Below are 23136 nucleotides of genomic sequence, written 5' to 3'. Positions count from 1 at the left end.
AACCTTGGCCACTTTAAGAAGGGTGGATTTCAACTCCCAGAATGCCTCAGCCATCCAACCTTGGCCACTTTAAGAAGGGTGGATTTCAACTCCCAGAATGCCTCAGCCATCCAACCTTGGCCACTTTAAGATGGGTGGACTTCAACTCCCAGAATTTCCCAGCCAGCCATGCTGGCTGAGGAATTCTGGGAATTGAAGTCCACCCATCCTAAAGTGGCCAAATTTGGAGACTCCTGGTGTAGAAGGGGAACTGACCCTCTCCTGGGCTTGTTGAGTCTAACGTAAAGCCCCCCATGTTTTGGGAGATGAGGGGGTCCTGAGGGAGGAGGGACCCCCAGGTTTCACTTTCATCTCTTTCTCCCCAGGCGGAAGGAGTGATAGATAAAAAGGTGGCGGCCCTGGAGAAACTTCAAAGGTTTTGCCAATTTCCCATCCCAACAAAGCAGACAACTACACAAAACAAGCCTCAAATCTCTATTTTATTTATCTATCTATCTGTCTGTCTGCCCCACTGTCCCTCCATCCCTTTCCTTCCATCGCACCAACCATCCATCCATCCCATCTATACTGATTATCTATTATCAGTTATCTGTTACCTATTATCCGTCATGCCTCATCTATTTCTTTCTTTCTTTCTCTCTCTTTCTTTCTCTTTCTCTCTCTCTCTCTCTCTCTCTCTTTCTTTCTTTCTTTCTCTTTCTCTCTCTCTCTCTCTATGCAACCATCCAATCTCCATCCAACCCATCTATATTGATTATCTATTATCAGTTATCTGTTATCTATTATCCATTATCCATCATGCCTCATCTATTTATCTTTCTCTCTTTTTCTTTTTCTTTCTTTCGTTGTTTCTCTCTCTCTCTCTATCTATGCAACCATCCAATCTCCATCCATATCCCATCTATATTATCTATTATCAGTTATTACCTATTATCCGTTATCCGTCATGCCTCATCTTTCTTTTCTTTCTTTTTCTCCTTCCTTCCTTCCTTCCTCCCTCCCTCCCTCCCTCCCTCTCTCTCTCTCTCTCTCTCTCTCTCTCTCTCTCTGCAACCATCCATCCATCCGTCCATCCATGTATCAAATGTATATGCCTTATCCTTTCCTTTTGCCAAGATCTCCCTCTTTTTAGCTTCCAAGCCTCAAGCCAAATTGTGGGTGGGTGGGTTTCCAGACAAATGCTGTGGCGAGGCCTAAAGACAGGTGGGGCACACACAACCCCTCCTTGAGCTGTGGCCACGGAGCCTCCTGGCCCCCTTCTTGAGGGTGGAGGAGAAAGCGGGCAGAAAGAGGACATATTCACGAGGATAATGAATGCTGACTGCCTGGTCGCTCTATGAGTTAGATGGGTGGTCTCTAAATTAGGGAAGTAGGTGGGTGGGTGGATTTATGGATAAACAGATGACAGAAGACAAGGTAGGTAAGTAGCTAGGTAGGTAGGTGGATGGATGGATGAATAGATAAAAAGATGATAGAAGATAGGTAGGTAGGTAGGTAGGTGAGTGGGTGGGTGGGTGGGTGGATGGATAAATAGATAATTGTAGACAGGTAGATGGAGGGATGGAGGGATAAATAGAAGATAGAAGGTAGGTAGGTAGGTAGGTAGATAGGTGGATGGATGGATGGATGGATAAAAAGATGATAGAAGAGGTAGGTGGGTGGGTGGATAGGTGGATGGATGGATAAACATTGTCCATACGTCGGAAACTTGACATCGACAATTGTAGATAGGTAGATGGATGGATGGATGGATAAAAAGATGATAGATTGGTAGGTAGGTGGATGGATGGATGAAGAGATAATAGAAGATAGGTAGGTGGGTGGGTGGATGGATGGATAGATGACCTATGTACAGCTATATAGAGACAGATGAGATAGACAAATGAGATAAATGATAGATCAATCGATGGAGACAGACAGACAGGCAGATATAGAGATAGATGAGAAATGGATGGATGGACGGATGGAGCAGGCAGACCAATGATGGACAGGTGGGCAGACAGACAGACAGCGAATAAACGAAGTAACCCCAGCAAAAGCCCCGCCCCGATTCAGGAGACCCGGGTGCCGCCAGCAAGCTGCCCGGCTGGGCCCTCTCCTCGGCTTCCCGTCTCCAGAAGAGCCGTGCCCTTCACTCCTCCGTCAACCAGGTCGCCCCGACAGCTCCGGCCATCTTTGCTGATTGTAGAAGCCTCTTCCAAAAGGCCCCCCTGGCACACCCAGCCCACCCACCCCCCCATCCTGGTCACTGCCTCAAGCCCCTTCCTCGAAGAACCGGCGGGCGGCGGCGGCGGCTTCCACCCCTCCACGCTAGGGCGGGTAACGTTCGGAACCGGCTGCCGGTGGACAAACGAAGCCGACTGGGGCTGCCTGGGGGGGGGTCTGGCCAGAGAGCCACTGGATCAATGGGCTTGGAGGGGGTGATCCCTCCTCGGCCCTGGCGATCCACCAGCCGAAAAGGGGAGCCAAGAGAGCAAAGCGTCTCTCTCCACAGAGGAGCAGCCATTAACCCCGAGATGAACATCAGACCCTCCGCCAGGAAGTAAGCAACACCCCAATGAAGGAACTGCCAGCCCCGCAAACAGCCCAAGACCATTCCCAGCAACCCGGAGGGGCAAGCTGGGATATAAACCCAGAGCAAACGCCCCCCACCCCCTCACTAGCCCTGATGCCGTTCCCTAGCTGGGTCACGAGACGGCTGCGAGAAAAGAAGGAACGTCAGAGAGGATTCCAGGTCTATCTCCACACAGCGTCTCTGTCTGTCTGTCTCTGTGTCGGTGCCTGTCTGTCCGTCCGTCCGTCCGTCCATCTGTATTATCTCTATGCATCTATTTATATCTGTCTTTCCTTCCTTCTTCTTTCACTTTTCATCCATCCATCATGTCTGTCTATTATCTATTTATATCTGTCCTTCCTTCTTTCCTTCCTTCCCTTTTTTCTTTCTTTCCTTCCATCCATCCATCCATCCATCAAGTCTATTATATATTTATATCTGTCCTTCCTTCTTTCCTTCCTTCTTTCTTTCCTTCCCTTTTTCTTTCCATCCATCCATCATGTCTATTATATATTTATATCTGTCCTTCCTTCCTTCCTTCTTTCTTTCTTTCCTTCCTTCCTTCCTTCCTTTTTTCTTTCCTTCCATCCATCCATCCATCCATCAAGTCTATTATATATTTATATCTGTCCTTCCTTCTTTCCTTCCTTTCTTCCCTTTTTTCTTTCCTTCCATCCATCCATCCATCCATCCATCAAGTCTATTATATATTTATATCTGTCCTTCCTTCCTTCCTTCCTTCCCTTTTTTCTTTCCTTCCATCCATCATGTCTATTATATATTTATATCTCACCTTCCTTCCTTCCTTCTTTCTTTCCTTCCTTCCTTCCTTCCTTCCTTTTTTCTTTCCATCCATCCATCCATCCATCCATCATGTCTATTATATATTTATATGTCCTTCCTTCCTTCCTTCCTTCCTTCCCTTTTTCTTTCCATCCATCCATCATGTCTATTATATATTTATATCTGTCCTTCCTTCCTTCCTTCTTTCCTTCCTTCCTTCCCTTTTTCTTTCCATCCATCCATCCAGTCTATTATCTCTATTTATATCTGTCCTTCCTTCCTTCCTTCCTTCCTTCTCTTTTTCTTTCCATCCATCCATCCATCCAGTCTATTATCTCTATATCTGTCCTTCCTTCCTTCCTTCCTTCCTTCCTTCCTTCCTTCCTTCCTTCCTTCCTTCATTCCCTTTTTCTTTCCATCCAGTCTATTATCTCTATTTATATCTGTCATTCCTTCTTTCTTTCCTTCCTTCCTTCCTTCCTTCCTTCCTTCCTTCCTTCCTTCCTTCCTTCCTTCCTTCCCTTTTTTCTTTTCTTTGCTTATCTATCTACCTATCTCAGCCTAAGGAAGAAGCCACCAAGAAAAAAAAAAGAGACTCTGACACACACTGACCGAGCAACTTGTATATAAACAGAAAGCAGCCCCCCCCCCCGCAATTCCCCTCCAGCACTGATCATCTTCCCTAGTTGGGTCATGAAAGGTCTGCAGGAAAGCCACCCAGCTCAGAGGGCACCAAGGACCCCCCCCCGTCTTCTTCCTCCTCCTCCTCCTCTGCAACCCCCCCCCCCGTCCCTCCTGATGATGTTCCCTAGTTAAGTCCTGAAACGTCTACCAGAAGACACACACACACACACACACACACACACCCCGGCTCAGAGAGCACTGGGGACCCCTACCAAGATTCCCCTTCCCAGCCATTGACTCACCCGCCTGGCGGCCGCCGCTTCCGCAGCCTGCATGGCTGAGCCGGTGGGAGGGCAGCCCCGCATCCCCTCCGGGGCACCCCAACACCCCGAGCGAGCGAGAAGGGGCGGCTTTGGCGTCTCCTTCTCTGGGGCAGGAGAGGAGAAGAGGGCCGGGCGTCTCCTCCTCCTCCGCCGTGGAACCGGCCCAGCCAGAGCGGCAGGGAGGGAGGGGGGGGAGGATGGGCTGGGCGCCCCGCCCTGGGCTCACCTGCTCCAACACCTGGATGGTACCCGCCTGCTCATCCAGCTCCTCCTCCTGGTCCTTGGCCTGGGCCTCCAGGTCCCGCAGCTGCTTGCGGACCTTGGCCAGGGAGGCCTCGTCCTTCGTCTCCTGGCTGGAGAGGTCCTGCAGCTCGGCCTCCAGGGCCTGGGCCTTCTGCGTGGCCGTCAGGATCTGGGCCTCCTTGTCCTGGGGGGAGAGGGGGAAGAGGGCGTTGACGGAGGGAAAGGGAGAGATGAGAAAATGGGAGAGCTGGAAGGGACCTTGCCGGTCATCTAGTCCAACCCCAGGGGGGGGCCTGAGGCAAGAGAGATCTCTGAGGAGATTCCACCCCATGTCCTCCCTCCCTTCCTCTTTTCTCCATCCTTCCTTCCCTCTCTCCCTCCCTCTCCTTTCCTTCCACCTTTTTCCCATTCCTTTCTTTTTCCCTCCCTTCTTCTCCTTCTTCCCGCTTTCCTCCCTTCCTTTTTTCCTTCCTTCCCATCTCCTTCCTTCCGTCCCTCTCTCTCTTCTTCCCTCCCTCCCTCTCTCCTTTCCTTCCTTCATCTTTTCTCCGTTCTTCCTTTTTCCCTACCTTCATCTCCTTCTTCCCTTCCTCCCACTTTCCTCCCTTCCTTTTTTCCATTCCTTTCTTCTTCCCTCTATCTCCTTCCTTCCTCCCCTCCTTTCCTTCCTTCCTTTCTCCATTCTTCCTTTCTTCTTCCCTCTCTTCATCTCCTTCTTCCCTTCCCCCTCTCCTCTTTCCTTCCTTCCCTTTTTCCATTCTTCCTTCTTCCCTCCCTTCATCTCCTTCTTCCCTTCCTTCCTTTTCTCCCCTCTTCCTTTCTTCTTCCCTCCCTCCATGTCCTTCCTTCCTCCCTCACAGGGCTGGGAGGGACCTTGGACTCCGTTGCCCCTGGCAAGTCCTGATTATAACATCCCAGACAGTCTCGTCTTGAAGACCTCCGGGGATGCAGCGCCCACAACCTCTGGAGTCGAGCCGTTCCACCGGTTTAATTTTCCTCACGGTCGGGAAATCCCTCCTTAACTCCAGCTTGGATCTCCCTCTGACTTCAGCTCCCAGAATTTCCCAGCCAGCATGCTTTAAGAGGAGGGCGGGAAGGGACCTCAGAGGTCCTCTATTCCAACCCACTGCTCAAAGTAGAAGAGATTATGCCGTTCTGGACAAATGGCTCTCCAGTCTCTTCTTTAAAAGCCTCCAGTGATGGAGCAGCCACAACTTCTGGAGGTTCCCCTGGTTAATTGTTCTCCCAGTCTGGAAATTCCTCCTTAGTTCCAGGTTGCTTCTCTCTTCCATGAGTCTCCATCCGTTGCTTCTTGTCCGGCCTTCGGGGGCTTTGGAGAACAGGTGGGACCCCCTCTCTTTCCTGGGGTAGCCACTCAAGAAGCTCCAAAGAAGACAGGGACTTCGGGCGGCTGAGGGCACCAGGAGCCCCCAAATCCCCCCAAAAGCCCTGGTGGCGCAGTGGTTAGAACGCAATATTGCCAACTGACTCTGCCCACAGCCGGGAAGTTCGATCCTGACCGGCTCTAGGTTGACTCAGACTTCCGTCCTTGCGAGGTCAGTAAAATAAGGACCCAGATTGTTGGGGGGACAAGATGCCGACTCTGTAAACACTTAAGCACCGTGAAGCGGTATATAAGTCTAAGTGCTATTGTTGTGAAGGAAGGGAGGGAGGAAGGGAGGAAGGAAGGAAAAGAAAGAAAGAAAGAAAGAAAGAAAGAAAGAAAGAAAGAAAGGGAAGAAAGAAAGAAAGAAAGAAAGAAAGAAAGAAAGAAAGAAAGAAAGAAAGAAAGAGAAAGAAAGAAAAAGAAAGAAAGAAAGAAAGAAAGAAAGAAAGAAAGAAAGAAAGAAAGAGGGAGGGAGGGAGGGAGGGAGGGAGGGAAGAAGGAAGGAAGAAGGGGAAGGAAGGAGAAAAAGACAGGAAGAAGGAAAGAAAAAAGGAAGGAAGAAAAAGGAAAGAGAAAGAAGAAAAAGTTTAGGAGAAAGAAAGGGAAGGGAAAAGGAAAGGAAGGAAGAAGAAAAAAAGGAAGGAAGAAGAAGGAAGGAAAGAAAGAAAAGGAAGAAAGAAAAAAGGAAGGAAGATTAGGAGAAAGAAAGGAAGGGGAAAGGAAAGAAGGAAGGAAGAGAAAGAAAGAAAAAGAAAGAAGAAAAAGGGAGGGAGGGAGGGAAGAAGGAAGGAAGAAAAAAAGGGGAAGGAAGGAGGGAAGGAGAAAAAGGAATAAGGAAAGAAAAAAGGAAGGAAGAAAAAGGAAAGAGAAAGAAGGAAAAGATTAGGAGAAAGAAAGGGAAGGGAAAAGGAAAGGAAGGAAGAAGAAAAAAGGAAAGAAAGAAAGAAAGAGAAAGAAAGAAAGAAAGAAAGAAAGAAAGAAAGAAAGAAAGAAAGAAAGAAAGAAAGAAAGAAAGAAAGACAGCTGTGGTGGTGCAGTGGTTAGAATACGGTATTGCAGGCTAATTCTGCCCATAGCCTGGAGTTCAATCCTGACCGGCTCAAGGTTGACTCAGCCCTCCGTCCCTTCCGAGGTGGGTAAAACAAGGACCCCGATGGTTGGGGGAGCAAATAGGCCGACTCTGTAAGCCGCTTAGAGGGGGCCGTCAAGCCCTGTGAAGCGGTATATAAGTCTAAGTGCTATTGCTATTCTTTCCTTCACTTCCTCCTCTCCCTCCCTTTTCTCCTTCTTTCCTTCCACCCTTTCCCCTTCTTTTCTTCTCCTCCTCCTCCTCCTCCCCCCTTCTTTCTTTCTTTTTCTTTCCCTTCCTTCCTTCCTTTCTTTCTTCTTTCCTGCAGTGGTGCCCAGTGGTCACAATGCAGTATTGCAGGCAAACTCTGCCCGCTACCAGCAGTTTGATCCTGTGACCAGCTCTAGGTTGACCTGGCTTTCTGAGGTCAGCAAAAGGAGGACGCAGATTGTTGGGGGAGGGGCCAAGATGCTGTAAACCACTTAGAGAGGGCTGTGAAGCCCTGTGAAGCGGTATATAAGTCTCAGCGCTCCTGCTATTCTTCCCGCCTTCCTTCTTTTTTTCTCTCCCTTTTCCCTTCTTCCTCCCTTCCTTCTTCCTTCCTTTTCCCTCCCTCCTTCTCAATCCCATCTCCTTCCTTCCTTCTGTTTCTCCCTTTTCCCTTCTTCCTTCCTTTTCTCTCCCTTCTTCCTTCCTTCCTTTTTCCCTCCCTCCTCCTCAATCCCATCTCCTTCCTTCCTTCTTTCCTCCCTTCCTTCTCTCCCTTTTCCCTTCTTTGTTCCTTCCTTCTTTTCCCTCCCTTCTTCCTCCCTCCCTCCTTCCCTTTCCCATCTCCTTCCTTCCTCCCTTCCTTCTTTCTGTCTTTTCCCTTCTTCCTTCCTTCTTTTCCCTCCCTTCTTCCTTCCTTCCTTCCTTCCTTCCTTCCTTCCTTCCTTTTTTTCCCTCCCTCCTCCTCATTCCCATCTCCTTCCTTCCTTCCCTCCTTCCCTCCCTCGTTTCTCTTCTCTGCCGTGGTGGTGCAGTGGTTAGAATGCCGTATTGCAGGCTAAACTCTGCCCACTGCCAGGAAGTTCGATCCTGACCGGCTCAAGGTTGATTCAGCCTTCCGTCCTTCCGAGGTCGCTAAAACGAGGACCCAGAGTGTTGGGGGCAAATAGGCTGACTCCGTAAAACCGCTCAAGAGGGGGCTGTAAAGCACGGCAAAGCGGTATATAAGTCTGTGTGCTCTTGACGTTGCTAAAAAAAAGGAGACCCCCGGCGCAGGGGGCAGCGGCGTCGGGACCACCCACCTCCAGCTGTTGCTTGAGGCCGAAGACCTCGGTGATCAGCATGTCCTTCTCCCGTCCCAGTTTTTCCCGTCCCGATTTCTCACGCTGGGCCTCCTCGTGAGCTTGGGACAGCTCGCCGTCAAACCTGTTGGTCGGCCAGAGACAAGGCAGACGGAGATGGAAAAATGCAAAGAGACAATTAAGGGGAGGGGGTTTCCTCCTTGCTGCCTCCCCCCCCCCCGAAGACGCTTCCCTGCCCCTAACCCAGGGGTGGGCAACCTTGGCTCTTTTATAACTCGTGGACTTCAACTCCCAGAATTCCTGAACCAGCATGGGGGAACTATGGCCCCCTTCATGACTTGTGGACTTCAACTCCCAGAATTCCTGAGCGAGCATGGGGGAAACCATGGCCCCTTTATGGCTTATGGACTTCAACTCCCAGAATTCCTGAGCCATCATGGGGGAACTATGGCCCCATTCATGACTGGTGGACTTCAACTCCCAGAATTCCTGAGCCAGCATGGGGGAACTATGGCCCCCTCATGACTGGTGGACTTCAACTCCCAGAATTCCTGAGCCAGCATGGGGGAACTATGGCCCCCTCATGACTGGTGGACTTCAACTCCCAGAATTCCTGAGCCATCATGGGGGAACTATGGCCCCTTCATGACTCGTGGACTTCAACTCCCAGAATACCTGAGCCAGCATGGAGGAACTATGGCCCCCTTCATGACTGGTGGACTTCAACTCCCAGAATTCCTGAGCCAGCATGGGGGAACTATGGCCCCTTCATGACTCGTGGACTTCAACTCCCAGAATACCTGAGCCAGCATGGAGGAACTATGGCCCCCTTCATGACTGGTGGACTTCAACTCCCAGAATTCCTGAACCAGCATGGGGGAACTATGGCCCCCTTCATGACTTGTGGACTTCAACTCCCAGAATTCCTGAGCCAGCATGGGGGAACTATGGCCCCCTCATGACTCGTGGACTTCAACTCCCAGAATTCCTGAGCCAGCATGGGGGAACCATGGCCCCCTTCATGACTCGTGGACTTCAACTCCCAGAATTCCTGAGCCAGCATGGGGGAACTATGGCCCCCTCATGACTGGTGGACTTCAACTCCCAGAATTCCTGAGCCATCATGGGGGAACTATGGCCCCTTCATGACTCGTGGACTTCCAGTCCCAGAATTCCTGAGCCAGCATGGGGGAACTATGGCCCCTTCATGACTCGTGGACTTCAACTCCCAGAATTCCTGAGCCAGCATGGAGGAACTATGGCCCCCTCATGACTCGTGGACTTCGACTCCCAGAATTCCTGAGCCAGCATGACTCAGCTTGGAAACCTCTCCATTTCTCCTCAGCGTGGCTGGCTCAGGAATTCTGGGAGTTGAAGTCCACCTGTCACAAAAGAGCCAAGGTTGCCTACCCCTGCCCCCAACCCAATTTCACCGGCTGAATATTTCATCTGGCTTCTGCTGCTGCTGTTGTGGGGGACCCTAAGCAGATCAGAAATTTTAACAACGTTCCAATCGGATCGGCTTCAAAAACACCAAAATGGCTTTCGGGAACGCCGTGGCAGATGCCACCAAAGTCAGTCCTAAAGTAGGGGTCCGTGCATAACTCCCGAGTTGCGGACACAACTCAGCCCCAAAACGTCTCTCGCTAAGCGAGACACTTTGTTAAGGCAGACTTGCCTCGCTTTAAGACGCTCCCCCTTGCCACCGTGGTTAAGTGAATCGCTGCCATTCCTAAGTTGGGAACACGGTCGTTAAGTGAAACCGGGTTTACACACACACACACACCCATTTACTTTGCTTGTTGGAAGGTCACAAAAGGGGATTGCCTGGAAACGTCGTTAACGATGAGTCAGTTGCCAAACTGCTGAATTTCGAACACGTGACCCGGGGGAGGCTACGGGGGGGGGGGTCGTAAAGGGGGAGAAACGGTGATAAGTCCCTTTTCCCTGTGCTGTTGTAAATTCGTCCGCTAAGCGAACTGTTGGAAGTTGAGGACTACCTGTTTGGGCCTTTTACAACCAGTGGACTTCAACTCCCAGAATTCCCGAGCCAGACGTGGAATTCTGGGAGTTGAAGTCCACCGGTGGTACAGGGGTCATATTTGCCCACCTTTGTTCTAAACTCTTTCCGAAATTTGAATTTTTGGGAAGGCAGCGTATCGCATCAATTCAGCAACCGCTAACTGGGGAGGGGGGGCAGGTCCCCGGCTTCCGACGGTGCCCCCAGGAAAGACATCAGCTCTGCCCCAATTCCAAAAAAAAAATCTCCTTTGGTTCCTGCTGTGTTCCCCTGGCCTTGCTCACCCCGCTTCAGCCACAAATTTTGCTTTTATCCTCACTTGCCCTCTTTTTAAAATCTCCTCTAGAACAGAATTCAGTGCTTACTGATCAAATTGATTGCCCAGCACGATGGATGAAGCCAAACCCATCACATTCCATCTATATTTGTAATCCTCGACTTACAACAGTTCATTTAGGGACTGTTCAAAGTCACTTCAATAGAATAGAATAGAATAGAATAGAATAGAATAGAATAGAATAGAATAGAATAGAATAGAATAGAATAGAATAGAATAGAATAGGGAAAGAATAGAATAGAATAGAATAGAATAGAATAGAATAGAATAGAATAGAATAGAATAGAATAGAATAGAATAGAATAGAATATGGAAAGGAATAGAATATGGAAAGGAATAGAATATGGAAAGGAATAGAATAGAATAGAATAGAATAGAATAGAATAGAATAGAATAGAATAGAATAGAATAGAATAGAATAGAATAGAATAGAATATGGAAAGAATAGAATATGGAAAGAATAGAATAGAATAGAATAGAATAGAATAGAATAGAATAAAATAGAATAGAATAGAATAGAATAGAATAGAATAGAATAGAATAGAATAGAATAGAATAGAATAGAATAGAATAGAATAGAATAGAATAGAAAATAGAATAGAACATAGAATAGAACATAGAACAGAATAGAACATAGAATTACGGAATAGAATAGAATAGAATAGAATAGAATAGAATAGAATAGAATAGAATAGAATAGAATAGAATAGAATAGAATAGAATAGAATAGAAAATAGAATAAAACATAGAACAGAATACAACATAGAATTACGGAATAGAATAGAATAGAATAGAATAGAATAGAATAGAATAGAATAGAATAGAATAGAATAGAATAGAATAGAATAGAATAGAAAATAGAATAGAACATAGAACAGAATAGAACATAGAATTACGGAATAGAATAGAATAGAATAGAATAGAATAGAATAGAATAGAATAGAATAGAATAGAATAGAATAGAATAGAATAGAATAGAATAGAATAGAATAGAATATGGAAAGAATAGAATATGGAAAGAATAGAATAGAATAGAATAGAATAGAATAGAATAGAATAGAATAGAATAGAATAGAACATAGAACAGAATAGAACATAGAATTACGGAATAGAATAGAATAGAATAGAATAGAATAGAATAGAATAGAATAGAATAGAATAGAATAGAATAGAATAGAATAGAATAGAATAGAATAGAATAGAATAGAATAGAATAGAATAGAAAATAGAATAGAACATAGAACAGAATAGAACATAGAATTATGGAATAGAATAGAATAGAATAGAATAGAATAGAATAGAATAGAATAGAATAGAATAGAATAGAACATAGAACAGAATAGAACATAGAATTACGGAATAGAATAGAATAGAATAGAATAGAATAGAATAGAATAGAATAGAATAGAATAGAATAGAATAGAATAGAAAATAGAATAAAACATAGAACAGAATAGAACATAGAATTACGGAATAGAATAGAACAGAACAGAACAGAACAGAACAGAACAGAACAGAACAGAACAGAATAGAATAGAATAGAAAATAGAATAGAACATAGAACAGAATAGAACATAGAATTACGGAATAGAATAGAATAGAATAGAATAGAATAGAATAGAATAGAATAGAATAGAATAGAATAGAATAGAATAGAATAGAATAGAATATGGAAAGGAATAGAATATGGAAAGGAATAGAATATGGAAAGGAATAGAATAGAATAGAATAGAATAGAATAGAATAGAATAGAATAGAATAGAACATAGAACAGAATAGAACATAGAATTACGGAATAGAATAGAATAGAATAGAATAGAATAGAATAGAATAGAATAGAATAGAATAGAATAGAATAGAATAGAATAGAATAGAATAGAATAGAATAGAATAGAATAGAATAGAATAGAATAGAAAAGAAAATAGAATAGAACATAGAACAGAATAGAACATAGAATTACGGAATAGAATAGAATAGAATAGAATAGAATAGAATAGAATAGAATAGAATAGAATAGAATAGAATAGAATAGAATAGAATAGAATAGAATAGAATAGAATAGAATAGAAAATAGAATAGAACATAGAACAGAATAGAACATAGAATTACGGAATAGAATAGAATAGAATAGAATAGAATAGAATAGAATAGAATAGAATAGAATAGAATAGAATAGAATAGAATAGAATAGAATAGAATAGAATAGAATAGAATAGAAAATAGAATAAAACATAGAACAGAATAGAACATAGAATTACAGAATAGAATAGAATAGAATAGAATAGAATAGAATAGAATAGAATAGAATAGAATAGAATAGAATAGAATAGAATAGAATAGAATAGAAGTGGAAGGGACCTTGGAGGTCCTCTAGTCCAGCCCCCTGCTCAGGCAGGAGAACCTGTATCATTTCAGACAAGTGACTGTGACTGTCCAGTCTCTTCGTATTCTGTTTTTTCACAATTACGACCGCTGCAGCAACTCCACAGTCAACCTGATCAAAATCCAGACACTTGGCAACTGACCTGTATTTATGACGGTCGCAATGGGCCGGAGAGAGGGCCACGTGATCCCCTTTTGCGGCCTTCTCACAAGCGAAGTCAGTGGGGGAAGCCACATTCACTTAAGAGCTGTCTGACTGACTTAACCCCTGCGGTGGTGATTCCCTTAACGAATGTGGCAAGAAAGGTCGCAAAACGGGGCGAAACTCACTGCACAACCGTCTCGCTTAAGCAACGGAATGTTTTGGGCTGAGTTGTAAGTTGAGGACTACCTGAACTTTGGGGGGGGGGCAAAAAAAAGAGAGGAATCCCTGGATGGTTTTGCAAAACACACACACACACACACACACACACACACACACACACACACACACAGAGACACAGAGCTTCTTTGCAGACTCCCCCACCCACCCAATTTGCAGGTTGGAAATTTTGCTGCCAGTCCCCCTGCCCCCCCTGCCAGGAGCCCCCTACACACACACACACACACACACACACACACACACACACACACACAGCTTCTTTGCAGACCCACCCAACCACCCACCCAATTTGCAGGTTGGAAATTTTCCTGCCAGTCCCTCTGCCCCCCCTGCCGCGAGCCCCCTCCCCATACACACACACACACAGCTTCTTTGCAGACCCACCCACCCACCCACCCAATTTGCAGGTTGGAAATTTTCCTGCCAGTCCCTCTGCCCCCCCTGCCGCGAGCCCCCTCCCCATACACACACACACAGAGCTTCTTTGCAGACCCACCCACCCACCCACCCAATTTGCAGGTTGGAAATTGTGCTGCCGGTCCCCCTGCCGCGAGCCCCCTCCCCATCCGGCCCAGGCTTAGCTGAGATCACACACACACCCTTTACAAGCTTTTAATTTCCTCCAGGAGAGCACAAAGCAGGAGCGAAAGGCAAGGATTCCTCCCGGAGGCTTTCCTGAATTGCTAATTGAGATCAGTTAGTGCCATGGTGGGGGGGGGAAGAGAGCTGGGGAGGGAATGAAGCATGAAGGAAGATTGAGGGGGGGGGAAATGCAGCAGGGTGGTGAAGAAGACCCCGTCTTAGTTGGTGGAAGGTGCAAGGCGCTGGGCTGGCCAGCTTGCGATGAGAGAAGGGCAAACAAGGGTCTGGGGTGATGAAAAGGGGAGGGGGAGGAGGTGGGGGGAGGGAGGAACCCCCCCTACCTTTTTCAATTGCTGGAGGGAAGGGGCTAGATGGCAGCCCTCCCCCCTCCCTTCTGCCTCCTTCCTTTGATTTCATTCAGACTGTTTCGTCCAGCGTGTCTCAACAGGCCACTTTAAAAGACAGGTGGACTTCGACTCCCAGAATTCCCAGCCCCGACGGCTAACCCATCATTAAGTGGCCGGGGTTGAGAAACGTGGCTTTCACCCATGGAACTCCTTGCCAGAAGAGGACAGCCAGCCGGAGGCAGAACTGGACTTTTAAAGAGATTGGGCAACTTCAGCAGGGAGGAGGTTCCTCCAACCACCCAGCTGAACTTCCCTATGCAGAGATAGTCTACCTAGAGAATTCCAGCAAGGAGCAGAGAAAGCAGGCTTTCTTCTTCTTCTCAGTTGTATAAGATGAAGTTGGTCTGTCTGTCTGTTTATTATCCATCCATCTATATCTGTCATTATCTATCCATATCTGTCTGTCAACTGATCTATCATTTATCTCATTTGTCTATCTCATCTATCTCTATATATCTGTATATATTTCTGACTGCACATCCATCCACCCACCCACCCGCCTGCCTGCCTATCTCTCTAATTTCTACATCTATCTATCTATCTATCTATCTATCTATCTATCTATCTATCTATCTATCTATCTATCTATCTATCTATCATCTATCTATCTCTTTTTTCTCTCTACCCCTATTATCTATCGATCTATCTATCTCTAATTTCTCTCTACCCCTATTATTTATCTATCATCTATCTATCTATCTATCTATCTATCTATCTATCTATCTATCTATCTATCTATCTATCTATAATTTCTCTCTACCCCTATTATCTATCTATCTATCTATCTATCTATCTATCTATCTATCTATCTATCTATCATCTATCTATCTATCTATCTATCTATCTATCTATCTATCTATCTATCTATCTATCTCTAATTTCTCTCTACCCCTATTATCTATCTATCTATCTATCTATCTATCTATCTATCTATCTATCTATCTATCTATCTATCTATCTCTTATTTAAAAAATGTCCATCTCCCTTAAAGAGCGACGCTGGGCTGTCTACAAATAGACATAGGGTAGAAATATAAAGTGCTAAACATAGATACTATAATAAAACCAGTTAAAAAGGATAAAATTGATCAAAATTAAACAGTGTGCGAAGATCACTTTGTGTGTGTGCACGCGAAACGGGGCCTCAAACAGCATTGGGGGGGGGGGCTTGCCCTATCCTGCCTGGCAGGGAGATACAGCATGAGAGTGTGTGTTGGGGGGGGGAAGGAGTGAAAGCCCCCAGGCCAATTTGCAGCCTGGGACGGAGGGGGTGGCCGCTGTGTGTTGAGTGCGAGGCGTGGAAGGAAGGCCCGGCCTGTCTTTGCGCTGGTGATCAGGAGCGGCCTGCGCTTTGGAAATTGGACTTCATTAGCCCCATTCTCTCTCTTGCCGAGGGTCTTCCCCTTGCGCCCCCCCCATCATTACTGTAATGAGATGAAAGGGCTTCTTCCCTCTTCTATTCCTTTCACAGGGAGGGACGGATTTCAAAGGCAGAAGAAACAGCAAGGGAAGGGAGGGCGAAGGGGGGCAGAGACCCCTGCCCAGGGTCCCCTGCCACCTTCTCCTTCCACTCTTTACCCCTCCCTCCTCTTCCTCCTCTCCACAAACCTCCCCCCCCCCTTGCAGCCCTGAGGACATTCCCTAGTTGGGTCATGAAACGTCTGCAAGGAAACCACCCAGCTCAGAGGGCACCAAGGATCCCTCAGTCCTCCCCCTCCCTCTTCCTCCCCCTCCTCCCCCCTCTTCCTCCCCCTCCTCTTTTCTCCTCCTCCTCCTCCTCCTCCCCACTTCTAGCACTGATGATGTTCCCTAGTTGGGTCATGAAACGTCTGCAAGGAAACCACCCAGCTCAGGGAGCACCCAGGACCCCACAGTCCTCCTCCTCCTCCCTCCCCCCCCACAGCCTGGACCCTGCTCCTCCTCCTCCTCCTCCTCCTCCTCCTCCTCCTCCTCCTCCTCCTCCTCCTCCTCCTCCTCACCGCCGCTGCTTCTTCTCCAGCTCGTGGTTGCGGCCCTGCTGCCCTTCCAGGTGCAGCTTGGTGTCCTGCAGCTCGGCCGTCAGGCGCTGGCATTTCTTCTTGAGGGACTGCAGAGCCCGCTGAGTCTCCTCGCTATCGGCCTGCAAGTCGGTCAGCTGCCCGGAGGAGACCCCCCAAAGGAGGAGAGGCGCTTTCAGCAGAGCCCGCTCCTCTCCCACGGCCCAAGACGCCCGCCCCTCATGCCCGGGACACCAGGGGACCTTTCCGTGGGGCTTCCGCCACCCCAAGGCTGGAGCCGAGCTCCCGAGGGGGAAGACCCCCAAAGGGAGACCCCCTTACCCGCCTCTCCAGCTGCCGCCTGCTCTGCTGCTCCACCTCCAGCTTGTCCTCAAACTCCTGCTGGAGCCGCTTTCTGGTGAAGTCGATCTCTCGCGAGGCCCGCTCGTACTTCAGGCGCCACTCCCCCCCTGCGGGCAGGAGAAAGGCCCAGTGGTTAGGGCATCGCCCCCTCCCCAACCAGTCCCTGTCCTGCTGGCAAGCTATGCCGGCTGGGGGATTCTGGGAGTGGAAGACCCCCCCCTTCAAGCATCCATGCTGGGGGGATTCTGGGAGTGGAAGCCCGCCCCTCTTAAAGCAGGCCGGCTGGGGGATTCTAGGAGTGGAAGCCCACCCCTCTTAAACCATATTAAGTAGGGAATTCTGGGAGTGGAAGACACCCCCCCTTCAAGCATTCATGCTGAGGAATTCTGGGAGTGGAAGCCCGTCCCTTTTAAAGCAGGCCGGCTGGGGGATTCTGGGAGTGGAAGCCCACCCTTCTTAAAGCAGGCTAGCTGGGGGATTCTGGGAGTGGAAGCCCACCCCTCTTAAACCATATTAAGTAGGGAATTCTGGGAGTGGAAGCCCACCCCTCTTAAAGCAGGCCGGCTGGGGGATTCTGGGAGTGGAAGCCCACCCCTCTTAAAGCATGCTGGCTGGCGGATTCTGGGAGTGGAAGCCCACCCCTCTTGAAGTTGCCAAGGTTGAGAAATACCTCTGTCCCTCTTCCGTAAATGGGCCCCGGTCCAGGAAACTGACAGCGAGGCCTGGAGCAACCGAGGGGGAAGGGGAGGCCAGGCCTGGCTGGCTAAGAGATGACCTCACCTGTGTCGTCATCATCCATCTCTCCGTTGAGCTCCGCCGCCCGGATCAGACGGGCCTCCATCACCTCCATCTCCATGGAGTCCATCTGTTTCTTGAGGGCATCGTACTTGGCCTATGTGGGGAGGGGGGGCAGAAGAGGGTCAGGAGGGCAGCCACCCCACCATCAGGGCTGTGTGCCAAGGAAGGCCTGCCCTCCAGGAGTTGCTGAGCCCAGAGATTTTCAACCTTAGCCACTTTAAAGACTGGTGGAACAACTCCCAGAATTCCCTAGCCAACCCAACCGGGTGGGCTAGGAACACGATATAATCCAAGTCCTTGGGTTACGACCGTAATGGAGCCTGCCCAGAGCAGTTGTAAGTTGGACCGGTTGTAAAACAGGTCGGTTAGAGCAGAGATGTCCAACCTTGGCAACTTTTAAGACCTGTGGACTTCAACTCCCAGAATTCCCCAGTCAGCCATGTCCACAAGTCTTAAAGCTGGCTGGGGCATTCTGGGAGCTGTAGTCCCCAAGTCTTAAAGCTGGCTGGGGAATTCTGGGAGCTGTAGTCCACAAGATGGCTGGAGAATTCTGGGAGTGGAAGTCCACAAGTCTTAAAGCTGGCTGGAGAATTCTGGGAGTGGAAGTCCACAAGATGGCTAGGGAATTCTGGGAGTGGAAGTCCACAAGATGGCTAGGGAATTCTGGGAGTGGAAGTCCACAAGTTATAAAGGTGGCTGGAGAATTCTGGGAGTTGAAGTCCAGAAGATGGCTAGGGAATTCTGGGAGTGGAAGTCCACAAGTCTTAAAGCTGGCTGGAGAATTCTGGAAGTCCACAAGATGGCTAGGGAATTCTGGGAGTGGATGTCCACAAGTCATAAAGGTGGCTGGAGAATTCTGGGAGTTGAAGTCCAGAAGATGGCTAGGGAATTCTGGGAGTGGAAGTCCACAAGTCTTAAAGCTGGCTGGGGGGATTCTGGGATTTGAAGTCCACAAGTCTTAACGCTGGCTGAAGAATTCTGGGAGTTGAAGTCCACAAGTCTTAAAGGGGCCAAATTTGGAGACCCCCTGCTTTAGCCAAAGGCAGGAGGGTGTTGACCAACGACTCGGACCCGAGGCTGGAAAGGCCACTTAGTCAGGAGGAATTGTGCGCTGTGGTTTTATCGTTGTTTTTGGCGGACGTGCGGCTCCCCTCTGCATTCCCTAGGCCTCAAAAGCTGCTTTGGGGGAGCGCATGGCGCAGCACTGAGCACAGCCAAGTCGCAAATGCTATTTTGGGGGCAGGTCAGAGAATAACAGGCTCAGCATCAAACCTGTTTTAAGACTGCTGTTTCCATTTTGGATACGCCGCACCTGGAAACGGCACTGCCAAGGACATCCCTGTCAAGACTGCCAGTATTCCTCGACTTGCAATAGTCTGTTTAGCGACCGTTCAAAGTTACAAGGGCACTGGAAAAAGTGACTTATGACCGCTTTTCACATTTACGACCGTTGCAGCCTCCCCAAGGGTCAAGGGAGCAAAATTCAGGTGCTTGACCACTGGCTCGTATTTATGACGGGGGTGTGTGTGTGTGTCACGTGATCCCCTTTTGCGACCTTCTGACAAGCAAAGACAAGGGGGCAGCCTATATATATATATTATATATATTATATAAAATTATAAATCTATAATTTTACTTTCTGACACCCACCTCCCCTGCAAGGTGGCTCTGAGTGGGTAGTTAAGTTCAGAACGGAATGGAATGGAACAGAGAATAGAACAGAACAGAACAGAACAGAACAGAACAGAACAGAATATAGAGAACGGAACAGAACGGAACAGAACAGAACAGAATAGAATATAGAGAACGGAACAGAACGGAACAGAACAGAACAGAATATAGAGAACGGAACAGAACGGAACAGAACAGAACAGAATAGAATATAGAGAACAGAACGGAACGGAATGGAACAGAACAGAACAGAATAGAATAGAATAGAATAGAATAGAATAACGGAACAGAACAGAACAGAACAGAATAGAATATAGAGAACAGAATGGAATGGAATGGAATGGAATAGAACAGAACAGAACTGAACAGAACAGAACATAGAGAACAGAACAGAATAGAATAGAATAGAATAGAATAGAATAGAATAGAATAGAATAGAATAGAATAGAATAGAATAGAATAGAATAGAATAGAATAGAATAGAATAGAATAGAATAGAATAGAATATGGAATGGAATGGAATGGGATAGGATAGGATAGGATAGGATAGGATAGGATAGGATAGGATAGGATAGGATAGGATAGGATAGGATAGGATATTATAGAATAGAATAGAATAGAATAGGAATAGAATAGAATAGAATAGAATTAGAGTAATGATAATAGAATAGAAATAGAAATGGAATTAAAATAAGAATAGAATAGAATAGAATTAAAATAAGAATAGAATAGAATAGAATTAAAATAAGAACAGAACAGAACAGAATAAAATAGAATAGAACAGAACAGAACAAAACAGAATAGAATAGAATAGAATAGAATAGAATAGAATAGAATAGAATAGAATAGAATAGAATAGAATAGAATAGAATAGAATAGAATTCTTTATTGGCCAAGTGTGATCAGACACAGAAGGAGTTTATTAAGTGACTCATACAGTCGTTAAGCGAATCTGGCTTCCCCATTGACTTTGCTTGTCAGGAGGTTGCAGAAGGGGATCATGTGCCCCTGGGACGCTGCGACTGTCATAAATATGAGTCCCTTAATAAACTCCTTGCCAAGTGTCCGAATTTTGATCACACAAACCTGGGGAAGCTGCGACGGTTCGTAAGAGGGAAAACTGGTGGTAGGTCCCTTTTTTTCTTTTACCAATGCTGCTTCGACTTCCAACCGTCACTAAACGGGGACTGCCTGTCTTCCAGACGCACTCTTAAGTGTCACTTGTGAATCCAACTCCAGCCCTGAACTTCTCTCGGCTGACCTGCAGGTCCTTCATCTCCTTCTCCGCCCGCAGGCGCTCGGCCGTCTCCGCGTCCAGAAGCTGGGAAGCCGATTCTCCCGTGTTCCTCTCGTCCGTCAGCTCCGACGTCAGCTCGGCGACCTGGGAGGAGGGGGAAACAACAGTTGGCCCATAGCCAGAGGGGATGGGGTGGGGGATAATGGAATCCCACCGGAATCGGAGGTTTTCGCATTGGCAACAGATGTAAACGTAGCCATTTTCTTCCTTTCCCTTTTAGAGTTAGATGATGCTGGGACGGGGTGGGGTGGGGGAATGTGAACGAGAGTCCAGCTAGACATAACAACACTAAACGTAGCCTGAGAATCAAGGCTACTGAGCCCAGAGCTGATAAAAGAATTGGCGGGCTGGAGAACTGGAGAGGAAGCCGGCGCTTCAAGCTAATTGGGGAATGTGATTTATGACGGTTAATTGGAGGAGGGAATTGTGCTTTGATACTAGGTGTCCAGGGGAGGGGAATTCAGTTTTTGGGCTTCGATTACGTAAGAGCCGATATTACGCTACTCGAATAAATTATCCTTTAAGGTAAACGATGCCTCGAGGTTCTTTTGAAGAGTTTCATCTGTCGGAACCGTGACACTTCCCGTCTTTGAGAATCAGCTAAAGGAAACCCCAGATGCATTAGAAGTCCCCACACACACACACACACACTCAACATCTGGATTTTGTGGAACAGGTCAGGGCTAACCCCCACCCCCACCCCACCCCCACCCCCACTGGCCTTAAAGGAGAGATTGGGTTAATTTAAGGATGGGTGTTACTGATCCCATTTTTTTATCCAAATTGTCTGTCTTTACAAAGTTTCTTTCGCTAGGTGTAAAATGTATTTATTCGCCAAACATTCATTTCTTCATAAAATAACTTATTGACTGTTTTATAGAATTTGTTGGCTTTCTTTATAAACACGTATGTATGTATGTATGTATTTATTGCTTGCTTGCTTGCTTGCTTCCAGTGGTCTCCAAACTTGGCAACTTTTAAGACTTGTGGACTTCAACTCCCAGAATTCCTCAGCCACCTGACGGTTGCAGAGGTTGAAAAATGCTGATGTATACATAGTATATCCATCTCTTGATGGTCTGGTTCAGGGGTCTTCCAACTTGGCCCTTGTTTATGACTTGTGGACGTCAACTCCCAGAATTCCTCAGCCAGGCATGCTGAATTCTGGGAGTTGAAGTCCACAAGTCATAAAAGGGCCAGGTTTGAAGACCCCTGCCTTAAAGTGTCCATTACAGACTTCACACCTTTAAGAGATATGGATGTCCACTCCCAGAATTCCCTATCCAGGGAATTGAAGTCTGCCCATCTTAAAGCATCCAGGGTGGGAAATTCTGGGAATGGAAGTCCACTCTCTTAAAGCCAGCTGGCTGGGGGATTCTGGGAGTGGAAGCCCACCCCTCTTAAAGCATGGCTGGCTGGGGGATTCTGGGAGTAGAAGCCCACCCCTCTTAAAGCATGCTGGCTGGGGGATTCTGGGAGTGGAAGTCCACCCCTCTTAAAGCATGGCTGGCTGGGGGATTCTGGGAGTGGAAGTCCACCCCTCTTAAAGCAGGTTGGCTGGGGGATTCTGGGAATGGAAGTCTGCTCCTTTTAAAGCAGGCTGGTTGAGGAATTCTGGGAGTGGAAGTCCACTCTCTTAAAGCCAGCTGGCTGGGGGATTCTGGGAGTGGAAGCCCACCCCTCTTAAAGCAGGCTGGCTGGGGGATTCTGGGAGTGGAAGTCCACCCCTCTTAAAGCAGGCTGGCTGGGGAATTCTGGGAATGGAAGTCCATGCCTCTTAAAGGGGCCAGGTCTGAAAAAATAGCTACGATCTCAGAGGATCGGAGAGGAAAAAGGCCAGCCCAGAGCTTCATGGAGGCTGAAGATTTAATCCCAGACATCAGAGTCACCTTATTGGCAAACGGGCAGCATTTAATTGATTTAATTAATGAGATGCTGCTTGCCGAAAAGGGCAGTGAAGGTCGGGAAGATGCAAAGCCAGGCCAGGAGGTGTCCCTGCTTCTGATCTTCTGGAGATCTTTCTGCCCTCACTCCTTCCTACCCTAAAAGCCCGGGCAAGTGGCAGACGCTACTCATGGTTGTAGAGCTCCTCGTCTACTCCCCGAGTACAGGTAGTCCTCAACTTAACGGCCGCAATGGAGTCCAGCATTTCTGTCGCTAAGGGAGGGAGCTGTTAAGCGAGCCTTTTGCCCCATTTTACAACCTTCCTTGCCAAGTGAATCGCTGCCGTTGCTAAGTGAGTCACACGGTCATGAAGCGAATCCGGCTTCCCCCATTGGCTGGGCTGGCCAGAAGGTCGCCAAAGGGGATCCCGCGACCGTCGTAAACGCGAGTCAGCGGTCCGGCGTCTGAATTTGGATCGCGTGACCGCTGGGGTCGATAAGCATGAAAAAAACAGTCGTTAAGTCCCTTTTTTTTCCCCAGTGCCGTGGCTCACTTGGATCGGTCGCTAAGTGAATGGTCGTTAAGTCGAGGACTTTAACTTGTAGTTAAAGGGCCCGGGAGGGGGGGCAGATTTCAAGGCTTTACCTTGCTCTCCAAGCGGTCACTGCTCAGCCGCAGCTCGTTCCGCTCTTTCTCCACCTTCTCCAGGCGGCCCTTTAGCTGCTGGATTTCTTCCTGCAAGGAGAAGGAAAAGCAGGCTGGCAA

The 23136-nt window shown here is 47.6% G+C and overlaps 1 protein-coding gene and 1 long non-coding RNA gene across 2 annotated transcripts in view; both read right to left on the bottom strand.

Annotated features, from left to right (window-relative positions):
• The window catches only part of LOC310650885 (unconventional myosin-XVIIIa-like), a gene marked incomplete at its 5' end in the record, with an annotated part of 78521 nt that overhangs the window by 36708 nt on the left and 18677 nt on the right, over positions 1–23136 (bottom strand). The window contains 7 exons of the mRNA XM_083379705.1: positions 4511–4711; positions 8273–8396; positions 16362–16516; positions 16701–16828; positions 17502–17613; positions 20452–20571; positions 23017–23106. Coding sequence (XP_083235831.1) covers positions 4511–4711; positions 8273–8396; positions 16362–16516; positions 16701–16828; positions 17502–17613; positions 20452–20571; positions 23017–23106 — 930 coding nt within the window. The remainder of the gene's footprint in view (positions 1–4510; positions 4712–8272; positions 8397–16361; positions 16517–16700; positions 16829–17501; positions 17614–20451; positions 20572–23016; positions 23107–23136) is intronic.
• On the bottom strand, positions 667–1635 carry LOC310632266. Its single transcript, XR_014490818.1, has 2 exons — positions 928–1635; positions 667–779 (listed from the first exon to the last, which is right to left on the bottom strand). It is a non-coding gene; the product is annotated as an uncharacterized lncRNA (long non-coding RNA).

The sequence above is a fragment of the Vipera ursinii genome, assembly GCF_947247035.1.
Source record: "Vipera ursinii genome assembly, chromosome: 1".
NCBI classification, from domain to species: domain Eukaryota; kingdom Metazoa; phylum Chordata; class Lepidosauria; order Squamata; family Viperidae; genus Vipera; species Vipera ursinii.
Note: the sequence above shows the minus strand (reverse complement) of the source record. Positions and strands in the feature narration are given on the sequence as shown.